Source organism: Tetrahymena thermophila (assembly GCF_000189635.1).
Source record: "Tetrahymena thermophila SB210 genomic scaffold scf_8254666, whole genome shotgun sequence".
NCBI classification, from domain to species: Eukaryota; Ciliophora; class Oligohymenophorea; order Hymenostomatida; family Tetrahymenidae; genus Tetrahymena; species Tetrahymena thermophila.
Genome location: NW_002476433.1, coordinates 45,920 through 64,424, shown reverse-complemented (window position 1 = coordinate 64,424; position 18,505 = coordinate 45,920). Strand labels below are relative to the sequence as shown.

Genomic DNA, 18,505 nt, shown 5'->3' with positions numbered 1-18,505 from the left:
TATAAGTAAAACAAAAGAACAATAGAATATATAAATATTTTTAAAAAGATTGAAAAGTTTTAATATAATTTTATAAAACTAGTCGATAATATACCAACGAAGTAAATATTAGATATACTTCATTTTGTTTAAAAAATGTTTGTAGAGATTTAAAAGCATATCTGCTTAAATATATTATTTATTATTTTATTAGAAACTTCTAAACATTTTACATATATTTTTGATAAGAAATATAGTGTAATAATATATTTTGAATCACTGTTACTCCTCTTTTTTATAAATTTGTAAGCTCTTCTACATACAAAGTGAATACGATTAATTACAATTAATCGAAACTTAAGAGATAAATAAAATAAATTAAAAATAATTTATTTAATAATTAATTAAGGTGGATAATTTAATTTACACTTTAATCTAAAGACTTTAGTTAATTTTTTTATAAGAAATAAAGAATGATTACTTTTAGAAAAGTAGCTCTTACTCTCATTTTTTTACAAATAAATAGGTTACCCTCATAATCAATTGAATTTAATTACAAAAAATCGAAGCTTAAGCTTAAGGGATACATAAAATTAAATTAAAAATAATTTACTTAATATGTATAACTTAACTATTGTAAGTTTACTAAGTAACATTTTAAACTTTCTTTATTAGAAACTTCAGCAACAAATTGTATTTATTTTTATTTTTTCTTTTACAATCTTGTAATTTAATCAGGATTTAACATAATTAATGTATATTTTACACCTAACAGAAACTGAGAGGAGGCATTCAAAAATTAATAAAATTATCCATTTTTTATTAAATGTCAATCAAAAAAATATTTCTTTTATTTTTAAACATATTTTTAGCTTTTGGTAATTTCTTTATTAATCTCTTTTATTTGTATTATTAATACACTTTATTGTATTTTTAAAGCTAAATAATTTTTTTTTTTTTAAAGAAATAAAATCTTATTTGTTTTTTATTAAGCAAATTCAATCTTTAGTCGTAAAATTTATAATAGGATTGATGATTGTATGAGTTTGAACGAAAATTTAAATGGTGATTAAAAATAATTTGAGCTTTTAAAAGATTTTTGTTAAAATATCATGACTTAATGAAATCTGTTGTAAAGTTATATAGAAAAATAAAGAGTGCATTTAAAATTAAAATAGATTCAGAAAGTGCCAGAAGAAAGAAATTCGTCAATTTCAGATAGGAAAAATCCCTTTTTCTTAAACAAAAGATAATCAGAAAATATATAAAATTTATCAATCTAAAAGAATCAATTTAATATAAAGAAATAGCTATACAGTTTAGTCAGTATAATTTCAAAACTAATAGAATAGGAAAAGTAAAAAAACAGTAGAAAAATACTAAAATTTTAGTTAAAATATTTCAATAGTCTACTAAAATCAGATTGGCGTTTGCCATTGAATAAATTATTAAGGAATATAGGAAAATAGCTCGTCTAACTAAATCTTATTAAATTAATAAGAGAATCTGATAAAAATTATATAGAAAAATGAATAATTCTAATATTTTCGATGGTCATTAATACACATTAGCTACTCAGGAAATCAAAGAGTAAGTCATTTATATGACAGAGGTTCTTAAAGGAGAGAGAAATTTCTTAAACAAACATTTCTAAAATGCAATCACTAACTACTTCATGGAAGATTATGCAAGCTAGTTCTTGAAGGAAAAAATGAATTTAAAAACATACAAAGAAGTTAAAAATGTGATATCTTAAAAACTAGAAGAAAGAAAAAAATCTGAATACCCTGGCACAAAGTATATGAATTTAATAAACATTTATTATGAAGAGCATTCTAAATGGGACACACTTTAGCTATATTAAAATTATTTGCGCGATTTAGCACTTTCTAACGAAGATAAAAACTATAAATAAGGAAGTTAAGAGTGGATTACTGTCTGCTGGAAAAAGGCTACAGCTCTTTTTGTCTTACATCACTCATTAAATCCAAGTCTTTCTTCTATATTTGAAATATGGAACAGCTTGTATCCTGAAGACCCTATAATTAAGAAGAAAAAAACAAAAGAAGAGAGGGATAAAGAAAAAATGAGAGAACAAATAAAGGAATAAGGAAGCTGCGATTATCAAGACTCTTATTCAGTAGTAAAGAAAGGCAAAAAAGGTATTTAAAAAAATAAAACTCAAATAGATAGGTCCTCTCTTAATAAACAAAAGGACATTCAATTATGGAGAAAAAATAACAAAAAACAAAGTCCCCACAACCCAAATTCAGATCAAGAAGAAAATAATTAATTCGATAATAATAGTGATGAAAAATATTCATAAAACAGTTCTGATAATAATAACTTCAATAATAACAACAACAATAGAGATTAAATAATTAAGCAAGCAAATTAAAAAAAGAAATTTCAAAATAATAAAACAAAAGTAGAAGATTAAGAAAATAATTAATTAGTAGAAAGCTTGACAGATGTAAAAGATTCTATTCATCTGTTCAAGGAGAGGATAATAAAGGAAAATGGAGGTGAAGGCTTTGACGCATTCCCAGACTTTGAGTATATTCCTATGACTTCAAAAATTAATTAAGAAAGTAACACCACCAATTCCATCATAGTGTAATAAATGGATCAAGAAAAAATTAAAGAAGAATACCAAAATCGTAGTTTTCTTGGCTGCATGGACATTGAATAAAGTAAAGACAAAGATTCAATTTTTAAATCTCTTATTTTTGCTAAAGGAAACCAGGTAGGTGGTAACATAAATTTAAACTTAAATTTGAACTAAAATCAAAACAATAACACTCAATAATAACAATAACAACAACAATAATAATAACCATAAAGCTCATTGTTAATTAATTAATCATAACCCATATTTGAAAATGAAGATTTTTTTGCTAAAAATATGAATATTTTCTAAGATATTGGTTTTGGAGATTTAAATAACGAATTATAGATGTTTGAATCATAAAAAAATCCAACTATGAAAGTAAATTTACCCATATTTAATTCACTCACTTTCTCTGCTATGAATATGAACAATAATTTTAATTTGAATCTCTTAAGCAACAATAACTTAAACAGCACTTTGTATCAGTAGAACAACATTTTTGGTTCTAAATTTTACTAATAACTTGAAGAATAGCAAGTTACAAACAGTTTATAATTCTTAAGAATATCTGATAAAAATGATTAAAAGGCACCAATTAATTAAAGCCTCTAAGTAGATTTTGAGAGACAAAATGAAGAATAAGATCAAAGACTAGCATTTGATATGGCTCAAACTGAAGACTCTGTTTATCATTCTAATAAAATTAAAATTCCAAATATTAAAAAGGAAAACGGAGCAGATAATTATTACAATAATGAAGAAGATAAAAATAATGATGATGGAGTCAGAGAAATTCAAGAATTTTTAAACCATATAAACTCTCTTCCTATAGCTTAGTCATAAAAATTCAAAGAAATATTAAGCAATAACATAAATGGTAGTATTAACATCAACAACAACAATAATAATAATATTACAAATTCAAACAACTTATTAAATGGTAATCAAAAAAGTGCTGATACTTACACTACATCTTAAGAAGACACATAATCCTCAAACACTTTCTCATCAAATACTTCTAATCTGATTAATTCTAACCAATATTTCCTTAAAAACTTATCCTAACATTAATTTATATGATTAGAGAAAAAGCTCTTCCCTAATTTGTTTCAAGAAATAAAAATAAAAAACAATTTTCATAAAAAAATATATATAAGAGTGACATTAATTATTATCCACTACTTAATTAACTATTCCCGTTTAACTTAATCAATTATTAATTTAAATTAAATGAATGTTTATTAAAGTAAAAAGTATTATACCATTGCTATTTTAATCTTAGTTTTGTATGTAATTTAACAATCTATATTTTTATCTCAAAATTTTGTAAAAACTTAAAATTAAATTATTATTTATTCATTAAAAAAATGAAATCGATTTAATTTTAGATTTTTATTTACTGAATTTTATCTTAAATTAATTTCATTAGTAGAATTATTAAAAAATATTACTATTTTTTTTTGACTTAGTAATACTTTTAAATAAATAAAAATTTAAAGAAGTATAAATGCTAAGCTATAGGTTATATAATAAAAATTACTAAAATTTAAAATAAACTCAATTAAAAGGAAAAATAAGTCTTATTAAACAATTTTTTAGCCCTTAATTAATTATTTGATAATATAAGAATTTAAGTAGAAGAAACAACAATTTATTAAATGCTAAGAAATTTAGATTTTTTTGGGAGCTAGATTAAACTTAGGTACAATAAATAGCCAATGTATAAGTCAAGTGCAGGATCTATAATTACTCTTTTAATTATAGGTTTCATAGGTTTTCGGTTTATTTCTATAGTTTTATCAGTATTTTACAGAGAGAATCCTTCCTTAATATTTACAGAAAGGCAGGTAGATGATCCTTCTCTTTTTACAGCAACGGCTAGAACATTCCCCTTAGCGTTTGCATTAGAAGACTCAAATAATAACTTTTTTATTGATGAATAAATATACACCATTTAAGCATAATTGTAGTAAAAATTCCAGGTTTATAATAAAACTTCATTGAAATATGATGCTGTTTATAAAATGATGAATATTGCAGTTTTACCATGCACTACAGAAAACTTTTAGAATCCTGATAATGCTAAATATTATCTAAAACTAGACTACAAAAATATGTATTGCTTTACTCCTGACTATTAGCTAGATATTTAGGGTGATTTTCCATCTCCTGTGTTTTCATAAATCATGTTAAAAGTTTTTAAATGCAAAACAAACTGTAAATCTGATTACATAGTGGATAAGTACTTAAAAAAGATTTATTTTGGTCTTTAATTTTCAGATGCTTATGTAGATATTACAAATAAAGATAACCCTTTTTAAATGTACTCAAGAGACATTTTTTGGCCTATTAGTAGTTAATAATAAAAAGATGTCACCCTTTACATTAGAAATAATTATGTGTATAGTGATTTTGGATGGTTTTTTTCTGATGTTAAAACTCAAAGGTTTCCATCTTTCAGCTTTTAAAATATTGATGTAAATATTTATTATCAAAAAAATGCAGCATTTTATTGCAGTTTTATTAATTAATTAAATAATTTTTTTCAACACAAATGTAATATTTATATTTAAAAAGTTAAAATAATTTGTAAAGTTTTGATTAAAAAATAAAATAAATTTATGAACTCTATTAAATTAATTACAAATAAAGGTATTTCCTGTATAAAATTAAGGTGATTATCTACTTAGCGTCACATTCAGATTTGAGAAATAGCAAGAAAATGTCTATAGAAGATCCTATTTAGACTTTTTTGGTATAATATCATAAATTGGTGGTTTTGCAAATACCCTGTTTGCTATAGGTTTTCTAATCTGCCATAGAGTTTCTGAATTGCAATTAAATCAAAACATTATAAGCTAGATTTTTAGCTATAAGGAATCTCAAATAGAAAATAACAAATAATAAGAAATTTCAGAAGCAACCGAATAGAAGTAAGATAATCAAACCTAATAACCTCCTTTAGAATATTAAACTTAATTAAAAAATAAAAACAACAATTCAGAATAAAAATAAGAGATGAATTAAATTATTTAATGCATCTAAGAAAACACTAACAACAAATCTATTTGTCCTCATTCACAATCCATTTCAAATTTAAATAGAAATTTACAAAAAAAAGAAAAACTTAATTAAAATATTTCTAATTTTTCCAAAAAAAAACCAACATTTATTAGTAAACTAAATTCAAATTAAGAAATTAGCAAATAAAATAATTTAGAAAGCTAAAATTTTAGCCGAATATTTATTTTAAATAAATATCTATAGGATGAAACTCCTAATTAAAGTATTTCCTCAATTACAAATAATAACTCACCAAATAATTAAAACAAGACTCCATAAAACATGAATACAAAAGAAGAAAAAGAGTTCACAAAACTGTTTAATTAACAAACAAACAGCATGAAAATGAGTGTTTGGGAATATTTTTTATCTTATATTTGTCCTTTTGGCAAATTGAAGAAAAAAAAAGAAATTATTTAATATAGCATAGATAAACTGTATTAAAATTTGGATATTTTACAAATTTTAAAGAGACTAATCGAAGTTGAAAAGTTAAAGAGATTGCTTTTAGATCCAGATTAAATAAAACTGTTAGACTATTTACCAAAGCCAACAATTGATTTAGATTTAATTTTAGATAAGTAATCAACTGAGAATGCTTACAAAAATAAAGAAGTTAATTTACTATATTAAGATAATAGATGTGAGATTTAAAAAGCAAGAGATGCTTTTGAAGCTTATAAAAAAATAAAGCATAAACAAAATTTTACTTTGCTAGACAAAAAGATCATTGAAATGCTTGACTAGAATTTAGTTCAAATATTTGAAGCCTAACAAGATAATTTAAGTTTAGGATGTATTTAGAATAAATAGAATAATAATATTAAATAAAAAACATAAAATTCATCTCCTTTTCTGAAGCTTTAAAATGAAAAAAATAAAAATGTTGATTAAGAATCATAATAAACAATTAAAATATAGGAGACTACTAATTTTTTTGCTAGCTAATATGATAATCCAAGGCCGTTTGAATTTAATCGTTTTTAATCTACTTAGTAATAATCAATCAATAATTATAAGGATAGTTTCATTGAAAACTAAGAATTTGCTTTCCAGTAAAATTGTAATAGTGATAGCGAGCAAGGTGAAATAGCATAAGAAGACTTTCGTAACAACATACCAGATTAATTATAAAGTTATAATATATGTTGAAAATGAATTTTATTATTAAATTCCAACCCTAAGTCAATTATATTCTAATGGTAGAGACATACTTTAATTTTTATCCTTTAAAATAATTTTCATGTTAATTAATCTATTTTAATTTATTAAACAAATTTCATTAATCAAAAAATTGCTCTAAATTTTCTTAGAGGGATATAATTTTTTTATTTAAAACAAAATTTATTATTAATATTTTCATGTTATAAAAAAATTATTGATAAATAAAGTCCTTTATAAAAAATAGTTATTTTCACTAGATTTTAAAAAGGCATTTAGCTATGTTATTTACTATTTTTATTTTAAATACTGAACAATATGTAGAAATTTTTTATTTATTTATTTATTTATGTTTATTAATTTTATTGATAAATAATTAAATTGATTATTTAATCAAATATAATTAAAAGTAGAAGTAAAATAATAAAATAAATGTTAAAGAAATTAGATTTTTTTGGAAGTTAAATTTAGTTAAGATTTAATTAAGAACCAACATACAAATCTTAGATAGGGTCTATTATTACCATTTTAATTATTACATTCATAAGCTTTCGTTTTCTTTCTATCCTTTTATCAGTACTTAGTAGAAAGAACCCTTTCATAATTTACACCTAGAGGTAAGTTGATGACCCTTCTCTTTTTGTAGCAACTAGCAAATCATTTCCTATGGCCTTTGCACTTGAGAATTTAGATAGTTAATATTTTATTGATGAATAAATATACACAGTCTCAGCTGAATTACAGTAAAGAATTTAAAATTTTAATAATACTTCTTAATAATATGATATTATTTGGTAAAATTTGGAAATCTAAGTTTAACCATGTACAAAAGATAACTTCTAAAATCCTGATAATTCCAAATATTATTTAAATCTTGATTATAAAAATATGTATTGTTTTTCTCCAGACTCTTAGCTAGATATTTAAGGCGATTTTCCATCTCTAAAATTCTCATAAATTATTTTTAAAGTTCATAAATGCTAAATAAATTGTAAATCTGAGGATGTTATCAACTAATACTTATAAAAGAATTATTTTGGTCTTTAGCTTTCAGATGCTTATGTGGATATTACTGAAAAAGAAAACCCTTTTTAAATGTATTCAAGAGACATGTTTTGGCCTATTAGCACATAACAATAGAAAGACATTACAATTTATATTAGAAATAATTATGTCTACAGTGATTTTGGTTGGTTATTTTCTGACATAATAACTTAAAAGTTCCCTTCTTACAGTTATTAAGATATTGATGTAAATTTTTTTCTAAAGCTTAATGTATTCTCTATTTTTAAAGTTAATTTTAGTGTCAAAATATACCTTAATTTCTTTATTATTTTTTGTCCGTTTGATTAAAAAATTTTTTTAAAAATATTTAAAATATAAGATAGCCCCCTCTCATTTATTATTAATATTTTTACAATTAAAATTGAGAAAAATATGGTAATTAAAACATTTTTAATTACTTAACATAAATTTATAAAAAAATATTTTAATAAATTTAATATTCTGATAAATAAAGGTATTTCCTATTTAGTAATCTGATGATTATTTACTTAGTGTAGTATTTAGATTAGAAAAATAATAGGAAAATGTTTATCGAAGGTCTTATTTAGATTTTATTGGAATTATATCTCAAATTGGTGGTTTTGCATAGAGCCTTTTAGCTATAGGTTATTTAATCTGCCGTAAAATTTCTTAACTACAATTAAATTAAAGCATTATCAATTAGATATTTAATTATGAAGAATCAGAAACACAAGAAAATCCTTAACAATAATTTTAAGAATTTATGTCTGAAAAATAATAGGACCAAAAATAATAAAACTAATAATCTCCATTAGCATATGAGCTAAATTAGAATTAAAATAATCAAAATAGTTATAGTCAAGAAAGAAATTAAAAAAATAAATTTAACTACTAAAATAATAGTAATATTTCTATTGTTTCACATTCATTTAAGTAAGAAAAATTAAAAACATAAAGTCAAAAATAATAATCAAATGAAAAATAGGTATCATAAGCTCCTAGTTTTATGAAACAAAAGCATTTAATAATAAAAAAAATAAGCTCTAAATTAGAAACCAACGGAAAACAACATAATTAATAAATCTAAAAAATAGGCAGCAAGTAAATTTTAAATAAATATTTATAGGATGAAATGTATGATTAAAGTATATCTCAAAGCACACAATTAAAAAATAACTCTAATTTACCAAGCAAATAAACAAACAGCCCATAGAAAGTTCAGAAAAAAGTTGAAAAAGAATTTTCAAAACTTTTTAATTAATAAACAAATTGTATGAAAATGAGCATTTGGTAGTATTTTTTATCTTATTTTTGTCCTTTTGGCAAGCTAAAATAAAAGAAAAAAATAATTTAATATAGCATAGATAAGCTTTATCAAAATTTGGATATTTTACAAATTTTAAAGAGACTTATAGAAGTTGAAAAATTAAAGAGACTGCTTTTAGATCCAGATTAAATAAAACTGTTAGACTATTTACCTAAGCCAACAATACATTTAGATCTAGTTTTAAACAAATAATCTACAGAAAATATTTACAAAAATAAAGAAATAAATTTACTCTATTAAGATAATAGATCTGAAATGTAAAAGGCTAAAGATGCATTTGAAGCTTATAAAAAAATTTAAAATAAAAAAAATTTCTCTATGCTAGATTAAAAACTGATTGATATGCTAGACTAAAATTTAGTTCAAATTTTTGAAGCTCAAAACGAAAATTTTAGCTCTTTGCATAATAAATCTAATTAGTAATGGTAATAGCAGTCATATAGTTTAACTCCTCTCGTTAATTTTTAAAATTAAAAATTAAAAAACTTAAATAATGTATCATCTGAAGCAATTTAACATTAAGATGCTCTTAGTTTTTTTATGAACTTGAATGATGATTCTAAATAGTTAGAAATTCAAAATTTATAGTCTTCTTATTAAAAATCTATCAACAATAACAGGAATAGCTTAATAAAAGATGAGATATTTACTTTGAATTAGAACTGTAGCAGTAATAGCGAGCAAGGAGTTGAGGTAGCATAAGAAAATTTTTACAATAATTTATAAAATCAATTGGAAAATTATGAAATAACTTAAAAATGAAAGCTAATTTCTTAAAATTTTTATTATTTTATTTTGAAATTTATGAATGAAAAATTTTTCCAGTATTTTAAAATAGTGAAAGCTATTATGTTTATTTACATTAAGTTAAGGTATTTATTACTAAATAATTAATTTTACTTAATAGTTGAAATAAAATATTCCTTACAGTTTAATTAGTTAGTAATTTTTTATATGAATGTATGAGAATATAAATTTTGCGTTAGAATATTAAAATTGCTTCAGTATTCTCTAAAAAGTAAAAATATACTTGGACGATGTTTTATTTAACTATCAACTTATTATTTATAAAATTTATTATAAATAAGAGCAATATTATTCTAAATTTACTTAAAATAATTGTTAATAGTTACAAAATTTACCATTAAAATAAACTAATGTGAAAACCTATAAGCTCTTTTATCAAACTTTTGAATTTAAACTTGTATTTATTGCCAAGAATTGTAATAAATTAATAAAATTGTCACTACTATTTAATATAATTTAAATACACTCTAAATATTACTTACATTAGGCATATTTAAGCTTTAATTAATTCAATTCACATATAAAAAAGCCATCTACATTCAGGAAATCGATAAATAAAAATATATTTTTGGTAATTTTTTAACTAATAGGTAGTAAGTAGATTTTATTAAGAAAAAAACTGATAATATTAAAATCATAAAATATTTTTGCATTAAAAACAATATTGGACTCTTATATATTAGGAATATTTTAGTTTACATCATAAAAATACAATTTACATTACATTTATATTCATATTATTTAGATATATTAAATTAAGTTATTATCATTGCACTTACTTTTCATATATTAAAATAACTAAGACTTTATCAGTAGTTTTTAATTTGAAATATTGTTAATAAAGAGATTTTATTGTTTATTAATTATTACGATATATTTTTAATAATTTCAATCAATTTTATTTGTTAAATTAATTATAATTATATTTACCGAATTAATTTTATTTTTTTTTGAAATTAGCCTGAATATAATTTTGGTTGATGGATTCAAATGTTTATAGTTTTTTTTTTTAAGAACTTTTTAACTAACATTTTCAAAATTTTTTAAAATATGGTATATATTAAAAAAATATTCAAACAATATTTTGCTGTATTATTAATAAAATTGAGTCTTGGTTCATTAGGAGTGATATAAATTATTTATTATTTTTATTTTAAATATTTAACTAAGGTAGAATTTGTTTATTTATTTATTTAATTATTTATTTATGTTTGTTTGTTAATTTTATTGATAAACAATTCAATTGATTATATAATCAAAAATAATTAAAAGTAGAAGCAAGCTATTAATATAAATGTTGAAGAAATTAGATTTTTTTGGAAGTTAAATTTAGTTAAGATTTAATAAAGAGCCAACATATAAATCTTAAATAGGATCTATAATTACCATTCTAATTATTTTATTCATAAGTTTTCGTTTTATTACTATCCTTTTATCAGTAATTAGTAGAAAGAACCCTTTCATTATTTATACCTAGAGGTAAGTTGATGACCCATCTCTTTTTGTAGTAACAAGCAAATCATTTCCTATGGCCTTTGCGCTTGAGAATTTGGATAGTTAGTATTTTATTGATGAACAAATATATACTGTCTCAGCATAATTACAGTAAAGAATTTAAATTTTTAATAATACTTCTTAACAATATGATATTGTTTGGAATGTTTTCGATATCTAAGTTTAACCATGTACAAAAGATAACTTCTAAAATCCAGATAATGACAAATATTATTTAAATCTTGATTATTAAAATATGTATTGCTTTTCTCCAGACTCTTAGCTAGATATTTAAGGTGATTTTCCATCTCTAATATTCTCATTCATAACATTTTAAGTTAATAAATGCTAAATAAATTGTAAATCTGAGGATGTAATAAACTAATATTTAAAAAAAAATTATTTTGGCCTTTAGCTTTCAGATGCTTATGTGGATATTACTAACAAAGATAATCCTTTTTAAATGTATTCAAGAGACATGTTTTGGCCTATTAGCACATAGCAATAGAAAGATATTACAGTTTATATTAGAAATAATTATGTCTACAGTGATTTTGGTTGGTTATTTTCTGATATAATAACTTAAAAGTTCCCTTCTTACAGTTATTAAGATATTGATGTAAAAATGTTTTCTAAAACTTAATGCATTCTCTATTTTTAAAATTTAATTTAATTATTTTTAATGTCAAAATAAACCTTAATCCCTTGATTATTTTTTACATGCACGATTAAAAATTTTTTAAAAGCCATTTAAAAAACAACTTATTTTAACACTCACGTTTATTATTAATAATTTTACAATTAAAATTGAGAAAATATGGTCATTAAACATTTTTAAGTTATTTAAGATAAATTAAAAATAAAAAAAATATTAATAAATTTAATATTCTGATAAATAAAGGTATTTCCTATACAGTAATCTGATGATTATTTACTTAGTGTAACATTTAGATTTGAAAAATAATAGGAAAATGTTTATAGAAGGTCCTATTTAGATTTTATTGGAATTATATCACAAATTGGTGGCTTTGCATAGAGCCTTTTAGCTATAGGTTATTTAATCTGCCGTAAAATTTCTTAATTACAATTAAATTAAAGTATTATCAACTAGATATTCAATTATGAGGAATCAGAGACACAAAATAATCTATAACAATAATTTTAAGAATTAGATTCTGAAAAATAATAGGATCAAAAATAATAAATCTAGTAACCTCCAAATGAATATTAAATATAAGAGTTAAATTAAAATAATAAAAATAGTTTTATTTAAGAGATATATTAAAAAAATAAATTTAACTACTAAAATAATAGTAATATTTCTATTGGTTCACATTCATTTAAGTAAGAATAATTAAAAGCATAAAGTAAAAAATAATAATCAAATGAAAAATAGGATTCATAAGCTCCTAGTTTTATGAAACAAAAGCAATTAATTATTAAAAAAAGAAGCTCTAAATTAGAAAGTAGCAAAAAACAACATAATTAATCAGGCTAAAATATAGGAGGTAAGTAAATTTTAAATAAGTATTTATAGGATGAAATTTATGATTAAAGTATATCTCAAAGCACATAATTTAAAAATAACTCGAATTTACCAAGCAAATAAATTAACAGCCCATAGAAAGTTTAGAAAAAAGTTGAAAAAGAATTTTCAAAACTTTTTAATTAATAAACAAATTGCATGAAAATGAGCCTTTGGTAGTATTTTTTATCTTATTTTTGTCCTTTTGGCAAGCTCAAATAAAAGAAAAAAATAATTTAATATAGCATCGATAAGCTTTATCAAAATTTGGATATTTTACAAATTTTAAAAAGACTTCTAGAAGTTGAAAAGTTAAAGAGACTGCTTTTAGATCCAGATTAAATAAAGCTGTTAGACTATTTACCTAAACCAACAATACATTTGGATCTAGTTTTAAACAAATAATCTACAGAAAATATTTACAAAAATAAAGAAGTTAATTTACTCTATTAAGATAATAGATCTGAAATGTAAAAGGCTAAAGATGCATTTGAAGCTTATAAAAAAATTTAAAATAAAAAAAATTTTTCTTTACTAGACTAAAAACTAATTGATATGCTGGACTAAAATTTAGTCCAAATTTTTGAAGCTCAAAACGAAAATTCTATCTCTTAAAATTAGCATAATAAATCTAATTAGTAATCGCAATAGCAGTCATTTAGTTTTACACCCCTCTTCAATTTTTAAAATGAAAAATTTAAAAACTTAGATAACGTATCATCTGAAGCAATTTAACATTAAGATGCTAATAATTGTTTTATGAACTAGTATGATGATTCTAAATAATTAGAAAATCAAAATTTATAGTTTTCTTATTAATAATCTATCAATAATAACAGGAATAGCGTAATAAAAAATGATATATTTACTTTGCATTAGAACTATACCAGTAATAGCGAACAAGAAGTTGAAGTAGCATAAGAAAATTTTTACAATAATTTATAAAATCAATTGGAAAATTATGAAATAACTTAAAAATGAAAGTTAATTTCTTAAGATTTGTATTATTTTATTTTTAAATATATGAATGAATTATTATTTCAGTTTTATTTAAAAATAGTGAAAGTTATTATATTTATTTACACAAAGTTACGGTATTTATTACTAAATAATTAATTTTACTTAATAGTTGAAATAAAATATTCCTTACAGTTTAATTATTTATTTATTTTTTATATGAATACATGAAAATATAAATTTTGCGTTAGATTATTAAAATTGCTTCAGTATTCTCTAAAAAGTAGAAAATATACTTAGAAGATGTTTTATTTAACTATCACCTTATTATTTATAAAATGTATTATATATAAATATGAATAATATTAATGCTCCTAAAGTTATGAAGAGCAATATTATTTTAAATTTACTCAAAATAATTTCGAATAGTTACAAAATTTATTATTAAAATAAACTAATGTGAAAACCTGTAAGCTCTTTTATCACACTTTTGAATTTAAACTTGTTGTATTTATTGCCAAAAATTGTAATAAATTAATAAAATTGTCACTACTATTTAATATAATTTAAATCCACTCTAAATTTTACTTATTTTAGGCATATTTAAGTATTAATTAATTCAATTCACATTTAACAAAACCATTTACATTCAGGAGATTGATAAATAAAAATATATTTTTGATAATTTTTTAACAAATAGGTAGTAACTTTTATTAAGAAAAAAGCTCATAATATTAAAATCATAATTTATTTTTACATTAAATACAATATTGGATTCTTATTTATTTGGAATATTTTAGTTTACATCATAAAAATTTAATTTACATTACATTTATATTCATATTATTTAGATATATTAAATTAAGTTATTACCATTAAACTTAATTTTCAATATGTATTAATTATTACTATATATTTTTTAAAAATTTAGTCAATTTTTTTTGTTACATTAATTATAATTGCATTTATCCAATTAATTTTATGTATTATTTGAAATTAGCCTAAATAAAATTTTGTTTAATGGATTTAAACTTTTTCAAAATATACTTAGTTGTAATTTCAAAATTATATTTTGAAACTAATATTTATCTTAAATAAATATCCTAAATTAATTGAATATTTCTTTTAATATTTAAGAATAATAAAATTTTCTCATTATTAATGAAATGTGATGAAATTGATTAAAATATTTTTACATTTAAAAAATAACTAAATATTAAAAATCTCAAGAGCGAATACTTTTCTACTTTAAATTTAGAATAAATAATGAAAAGATGTAAAAACAAAGTGCTAAAAATTTAAAATATATTTTTAGCAAATATCAAAAACATAAAAAAATATCGTATTTATTTTTTTTCTCACTTACTTATAAACTAATTGTATTTTTTAACTTAATTTTTATCAACGATTTAAATTTCCGTTTAAAAAATTCTTACTTTTTTACTAGAAATTATAATGGTTTACAGAGTTATCAATATATTTCACTAGGAAAAAATTGATCCATTTAGAATTACGAAGATTAATTCAGCTAAATCTTTGAATTCTAAACAACAATTGCTTTTATCATTAAAAAAGACTTCAATAAATTAGGGGATAAATCGAACTTAAAATTAAATTAAAAATAATAATCAAGTAATTAAAAATACAAATCTAAAAAATAAAATCAGGACAAACATTTTGAAGTAAAATATGTTCTAAAGAATCGATCTTTTTGGAAGTAAGATCAATTTAAGATTTTAAGGAAACCAATCATACTAATCCAAAATTGGGTCTATAGTTAGTCTTATCATAATAGGCTTAATTCTTTTTCGCTTAACTTAGATAATTTTATCTGTCATCCTTAGAGAAAACCCTTAGGTAATTTATAGTGAAAGACAGGTTAACGATCCTGATATATTTTATGCAACAAGTGAAACCTTTCCGATGGCTTTTGGGATGGAGGATCCATATAATAGTGAATATTATATAGATGAAGGTATATACAACGTAAAAGCTTAATGGAAGTAAAAATTACTAATATTTAACTAAACTACTTAATAAAATGATATATTATGGAAGTAACAAGACCTAAAAATACAACCTTGTACAATTGAAAACTTTAAAAATCCAATTAATAAGAATTATTATCTACGTCTTAACTATACTAACATGTATTGCCTTTCCCCTGAAAGTGTTTTGGCTATTTAAGGAGACTTTTAATCTTAATAGTATTCTTATATAGAATTATAGGTTTAGCAGTGTTAAAAAAATTGTAAATCTGCAGAATAACTCAATGACTATTTACTTAAATCAAGTTTCGGTTTATAACTTTCTGATGCTTTTGTAGATCCTTCAGAGAAAGAATACCCTTTCAAAATATATTCCAGAGATATGTATTGGCCTACAAGTAATCTGATGCCAAAAGATGTAAATGTATATATCAGAAATAATTACGTTTACAGTGATTTTGGTTGGTTTGGTTCAGACATAATTACATAGAGATTTCCTTCTTTCAGTTTCTATGAAGACACTGTAAAAATTCCATGAATTAATTTTTGTTTATAATTTTAAAATCAATCTTTAATTCTCAAACTTTTATTTTTTATTTTTATAAAATCCTACTAAATTTAAAAATATCTTGATAAAAATAAAATTTAATTCATAATCTCCAATTAAATTAATAGGTTTATCCTCCTAATTTTCAAGATTATTTTATAAGTATCGTATTCAGATTTGAAAAATAGAAAGAAAGTGTCTACAATAGGTCTTATAAGAATTTTATGGGAATATTATCAGATATAGGTGGTTTTTCTTAAAGTTTAATGACTATAGGATTTCTAATTACCTATAAAGTGTCTTAGCTACAATTAAATTAAAGCATAATTAATTAGTTATTCAACTATGAAGAATCTTCTGATGAAGCATTAACCAACTAAAATATTAGAAATGATTTAAAAAAATCATCATTTATGAGTCAAAAAAAAATGAGTATTTTACCTTAATCAATATAATTTACAAATAGAAGCAAAAAAACAAATTTTTATTAAGTTGATTCTAATGTCTAGTTAAATCTTAAAAAAGGCTCAGAATCTAATTTAACTTTAAAACAGGAATCAGAAAAATACCATAATTCAACAGATACATCAAAATTTAATATTCAAAAGTAAAGAGCAGGCTCCAACAACACAAACAGAATTCGCTTTAGTAGTGGTCAAATAAAAAAAAATTAATCAGATAAAAATTTGCCCATTAAAAAATATAAAAATAAACATATATAATCATTAAATAGCATCAGGACTATTTTAGAGGATAATGATCAAAAATAAACAAAAGATGATAAATAAACATTAAATAAAATATTGCATGAAGATTTAGAAAAAGAGACAATAAGCAATACTTTAAATCCTACAAATTTGGGAATTCGTAAAAGCTCATATTAAAAATTGTTCATTTAAAAATAGAAAAATCAATAAAAAATATAAAAAGTAGTTGAAAAACAATTTGATAAACTTATGAAAAAGGAAACAAATAGTATGAAAATGAGTGTTTTCGAATATTTTATATCCTTAATTTTCCCTTGTGGAAGACTGAGAAAGAAAAAGCAAGTAATTGACTACAGCATCGAAAAATTATACCAGAATCTGGATATTTTTTCAATATTAAAAAGGCTGATTGAGGTCGAAAAATTAAAGAGATTACTTTTAGATCAGAATTAAATAAAACTATTAGATTACCTACCTAAACCAACAATCCATTTAGATTTAGCCTTAAATAAAGATTTAAATCACAGCAATTAAAAAAATTAAGAAATTAATTTATTGTATCAGGACAACAGATCTGAATTGTAAAAAGCTAAAGATGCCTTTGAAGCTTACAAAAATATTTTAAGTAAAGATAATTTCTCTGAATTAGATGAAAAGTTGATAGATATGCTTGATCAAAATTTAATATAAATTTTTGAAGCTTAGAATTAGAACTACACTAATACCAATACAAATACAAACACACAATAATAACAGTAACATTAGTAAATTATAGATTTTACTATTGTTCAAAGTCCTTCTCTAATTAATGAATAATAAATTTTGTAATTTTCATCTAATAATATCAAAGAACCTCAAAATATTGAATTTGATATTAACAATTGTAATTAGGACGAATCTAAAATATTTGAATAATAAAACCTCCAAGTAACTAAACTTCAAGAATTAAAATAAAATGAAAAAAATTAAAAAGAAGTAAATAAAAATTAAATTGAAGAAGACTAATTGTAAGAATCATCTAACAGTGATTAACAGGAAATCCCTCAAGAAATACAAAATAATATTTTACCTAAATAAAATTTTTCTTAAATAAAAAATTTTAAATGAATAAATAATTCAGAATTTGTAATATTAAAAATCATTTTTCTATTAAAAAAATAATATCTTTAAATTTATGCATAAATTTTAATTTATATTTTAAAATTAATTTTTTTCATAATATCGATTAGTTTATAACAAACTTTAGCATCTCAAAATAATTAACAGCTATTTATAAAAATATTTTTTATTAGTAAATTTGATTTTTTATTTTT

At 21.3% G+C, this 18,505-nt stretch overlaps 5 protein-coding genes across 5 annotated transcripts; all 5 read left to right on the top strand. All coding sequences in view use genetic code 6, as the record gives it.

Moving 5' to 3' along the window:
* Positions 1-1,507: 1,507 nt before the first annotated feature.
* Positions 1,508-3,670, top strand: TTHERM_00399170 (hypothetical protein; the record flags this gene model as incomplete). Its single annotated transcript, XM_001013993.3, has 1 exon — positions 1,508-3,670. The coding sequence occupies one exon, from the start codon at positions 1,508-1,510 to the stop codon at positions 3,668-3,670; it is 2,163 nt and encodes a 720-aa protein (XP_001013993.1).
* A 638-nt stretch (positions 3,671-4,308) lies between these two features.
* Positions 4,309-6,805, top strand: TTHERM_00399160 (small GTP-binding domain protein; the record flags this gene model as incomplete). The annotated part of the gene is made up of 2 exons (XM_001013992.2): positions 4,309-5,067; positions 5,243-6,805. 2 exons carry the CDS (start codon positions 4,309-4,311, stop codon positions 6,803-6,805), a joined length of 2,322 nt encoding a protein of 773 aa, XP_001013992.2.
* Positions 6,806-7,246: 441 nt separating this feature from the next.
* Positions 7,247-9,929, top strand: TTHERM_000399159 (small GTP-binding domain protein; the record flags this gene model as incomplete). Its single annotated transcript, XM_012797208.1, has 2 exons — positions 7,247-8,065; positions 8,334-9,929. The coding sequence occupies 2 exons, from the start codon at positions 7,247-7,249 to the stop codon at positions 9,927-9,929; spliced, it is 2,415 nt and encodes an 804-aa protein (XP_012652662.1).
* A 1,339-nt stretch (positions 9,930-11,268) lies between these two features.
* TTHERM_00399150 (small GTP-binding domain protein) lies at positions 11,269-13,974 on the top strand (the record flags this gene model as incomplete). Its single annotated transcript, XM_001013991.3, has 2 exons — positions 11,269-12,087; positions 12,370-13,974. The coding sequence occupies 2 exons, from the start codon at positions 11,269-11,271 to the stop codon at positions 13,972-13,974; spliced, it is 2,424 nt and encodes an 807-aa protein (XP_001013991.2).
* Positions 13,975-15,639: 1,665 nt separating this feature from the next.
* On the top strand, positions 15,640-18,299 carry TTHERM_00398141 (transmembrane protein, putative; the record flags this gene model as incomplete). Its single annotated transcript, XM_001470707.2, has 2 exons — positions 15,640-16,461; positions 16,614-18,299. 2 exons carry the CDS (start codon positions 15,640-15,642, stop codon positions 18,297-18,299), a joined length of 2,508 nt encoding a protein of 835 aa, XP_001470757.2.
* Between the last annotated feature and the right edge of the window lie 206 nt (positions 18,300-18,505).